General features: G+C 34.4%; 1 protein-coding gene across 1 annotated transcript; it reads right to left on the reverse strand.

Annotated features, from left to right (window-relative positions):
• Nucleotides 1-2,320: 2,320 nt before the first annotated feature.
• On the reverse strand, nucleotides 2,321-2,827 carry LOC134718307 (FMRFamide-related peptides-like). The gene has a single exon (XM_063580802.1). The coding sequence runs from the start codon at nucleotides 2,825-2,827 to the stop codon at nucleotides 2,321-2,323; it is 507 nt and encodes a 168-aa protein (XP_063436872.1).
• Nucleotides 2,828-4,084: the final 1,257 nt, after the last annotated feature.

A 4,084-nucleotide genomic window follows, 5' to 3' on the forward strand; every position in this document is an offset into this window, starting at 1 on the left:
ATCTATAAACACAACTTGTTTCGAGAACTTATCAAACACGAGGGTTGAATCAAATAAATTCATTTGTTCAGGGAATTTTAACGCCATTCGTGTACACGTTTTTAAACTCTTTACTGTTAACAACATTATTTCAGTTCTGTTTTTGTTTTTTCTTGTTTCAGTATAATATTTTTTTACTAGATATATAAAGATGTGGTATGAGTACCAATGAGACAGCTCTCCATCCAAGTAATAATGTTTAAAAGTAAACCATTATAGGTCAAGGTACGGCCTTCAACATGGAGCCTTGGCTCACACCGAATAGCAAGCTATAAAGGGCCCATACATTACAAGTGTAAAACCATCCCAACGGGAAAACCGACGGTTTGATCTTTATACAAACGAGAAACGAGAAACACGTATGAACTACATAAACAGACGACAACTACTGTACATCAGATTCCTGACATAAGACAGGTGCAAACATTTGCAGCGGGAATAAACGTTTTAATGGTACCAAACCTTCTCCCTTTTCTGAAACAATAATATAACATCACAACATAGAAAAGACACACTATAAAATATCAATTGACTGTTAAACAGAATATATCATTTGTTGTCCTCTCTCTGTTGTTTTCAAAAATCAATGTTCTATTATATGTTGCCTGGTGTAATTGAGATAGACAACATAATTAATCGATGGATTTTATTATATGTTGTCTGTTAACATTGAGACAGACAACATATTCAATCGATGGATTTTAATATATGTTGTCTGGTGTCATTATGGCAAACAACATAATCAATTGATGTGTTATATTGTATGTTGTCTGACGTCATTGAGACAGACAACATAATCAATCGATGGATTATGTTGTATGGTGTGTGACGTTATTGAGACAAACATGATAATCAATCAGTGTCTCTTATTTTATGTTGTCTGGTGTCAATGGGAGGGACAACATAATCAATGAGTGGATATTATCTGGTGTCATTGGGACATTTATGATAATCAATCGTTTGATAAAGGCAACAGTAGTATACCGCTGTTCAAAACTCATAAATCCATGGACGAAAAACAAAATCGGGGTGACAAATTAAAACTGAGGGAAACGCACTAAATATAAGAGGATATATTGATAACATTGTATGTTGCCTTTTGTCATTTAGACACAGATGATAATAATGGTCTGGCAAAACAGTCGTTGGACGTTAGAGTAATCTCGCAAGTTGTTTCATAGGTTCTTAAAATGTTACCGAGCAACAATATTTTAGTCTCATTTTAATTGATTAGTTAGTTGATAAACATTCTAACAAATATACAAGGTCCATGATAAAATGGAAATTCCATTAAAACTTTTAAAATAAATTAAAATGACACATCTACATTTTACAGAATATGTTTACTGTTTATCAAATATAACATACATAGCTAACTAGTATTTCGACACTGTCTGTCAAATTCTATCACGAAATTAAGTGTACAAGAAGAATTTATGCCGGTTATTAAAAACCCACGTTATAAGGATGCAAGACTATGTACCTCTCACGTTGAAGCACAGTTGCTTTTCAAAAGCTACATAATAGAAGAAAACACATAATAGTATATCTTTCCTAGCAACATATAGAAAAAAAACAATATTACCTACCTTTTTCAGCTATTACATCTACATCACGCTAGTTTTAAACATCATAACTTAAATTGAATAGACGAGCAGGAAGCAAACATTTATTCAGAACGAGGCAATGATTAACTGCTCTTCCATCAAGTGTACATACATATACTACGCAAGTCATTTAAGTGTAATACAAAATCATCACTGTAATTTTAATCAATATATACTATTACACTTGACTATCAAAATCTATATATATATATATTCTTTAATATGTTATCTCATCCGAAATTTTTGAATTTTATGCATTTTAAATGCATAATTTGTTTTATATGTATATTATTTTTCAACTTCTCTGTAACCTTTGTACTTGCATGGTTTTATGAGAATAAACTATCTTATCTTATCTTACAAGAAACTAGATTTAAAAATCATACAAGACTAAACAAGGCCAGATGCTCCTGACTTGGGACAGGCGCATTATTGCGGCGGCGGGGTTAAACATTTTTATGAGATCTCCACTCTCCCTCTTTACCTCTAGTCAATGTAGAAAAGTAAAGTCATAACAATACGCATTAAAAAGTTTAAAAATTGAAGACTACGAATAAGAAAAGCCTCTTCAGAAAACTGTTTGAAAAGGAAGAATTTGGACAGGAAACTGTGTAACATTTTGTTTTAATTCGTCACAACTCGGACAACTGCGTACTATCTAAATAAGTAAAGTTTCACAATCGGCAATCTTCATGTGACGCCGGTTCTCTACGGAATCGGCCGAGTTGTGACGCCGGTTCTCCACGGAATCGGCCGAGTTGTGACGCCGGTTCTCTACGGAATCGGCCGAGTTGTGACGCCGGTTCTCTACGGAATCGGCCGAGTTGTGACGCCGGTTCTCTACGGAATCGGCCGAGTTGTGACGCCGGTTCTCTACGGAATCGGCCGAGTTGTGACGCCGGTTCTCTACGGAATCGGCCGAGTTGTGACGCCGGTTCTCTACGGAATCGGCCGAGTTGTGACGCCGGTTCTCTACGGAATCGGCCGAGTTGTGACGCCGGTTCTCTACGGAATCGGCCGAGTTGTGACGCCGGTTCTCTACGGAATCGGCCGAGTTGTGACGCCGGTTCTCTACGGAATCGGCCGAGTTGTGACTCTGGTTCTCTACGGAATCGGCCGAGTTGTGATGAATGTAGAGTTGCTGATTCACCCGAGGATAACCTTTGAAAACCATAATACATCTGAAGTGTCGATATTGGAATGCCAGAAGCATTTTGTTAATGAGTTACGTATAGTTTAAATGTGCATAATAGAAACAAAGAGATATGTTTATCTTAATCAGGGAATGTTATGTTTTTTAATGAAGATATTTTAAAGACTATTGAGCTTTGATAGATGTTTTACTGCTTGAGTCACCAAAAGTACTAATATATACTATGGCCTCATTAAAATATATACTATGGCCTCATTATAATATATACTATGGCCTCATTATAATATATACTATGGCCTCATTATAATATATACTATGGCCTCATTATAATATATACTATGGCCTCATTATAATATATACTATGGCCTCATTATAATATATACTATGGTCTCGTTATTATTTGTTGTGTAGTAGATTTGATCAGTGCAGGTGAACCACGGACTTAAGTGTTCAAAGAATTGATATATGTTTGCAGACTTTGACAAAATCACGAAATCAAATGTCTACCAAAGTTTTCCTCAATCCACGAAAACTGGTTCCCATGAAAATATATAAACCCACATTTATGGTATACACTGATGAGTAAGTTCATACAATATGAATATCAACTAATTGTGCCTTTACCTTTGACCATGACGATATGTTCGACGAAAAGCATCCATGTTCTTGTACAAGTTCAACTTCCGAATTTACATTTCCATGTATATCTCACATTTTCCAATTGCGTCTGTAGCTTACGCTAGAACAAGTTGACGTTTTCATACATGTTTTCAGACACGTTAAAAAGCTAACTTTCAGTAATCTACGAAGTGCAGTATTGCAATAACATTGTTCATAAATTATCTCCTCTGGGTTTGAAATTTACGGATTTTGACATTCGACATCATCAGTGTCACACACATCTTCCAAAGATCAAGTATAGATTTACATCACATTTTTTAAAAGAAAAGATAACGTCACTACATGTACCTTCATTTTTTTTTAATTTTATATTTTAAAGATCTAATCCGAACAAAACACACCTATTTTTCTATAGGTATTTGCATGCTGCAGTCAACCATACGAAATGAATAAAAAGTAAAATCACAAAATTTTTCGGTAAATTTTACCACTTTTTGGATATTTGATCATATAATACATTTTTAATATTTTTTCGACATTCACTGTCATTTTTACCACTTTTTGGATATTCATTTAGATAATACATATATTGATAATTTTTCCACGTTTTACTGAAAAAAGTAAAATCACAAAAATACTGAACTCAGAGGAAAATCAATTTGGA

Source organism: Mytilus trossulus, chromosome 5, assembly GCF_036588685.1.
Source record: "Mytilus trossulus isolate FHL-02 chromosome 5, PNRI_Mtr1.1.1.hap1, whole genome shotgun sequence".
Lineage (NCBI taxonomy): Eukaryota > Metazoa > Mollusca > Bivalvia > Mytilida > Mytilidae > Mytilus > Mytilus trossulus.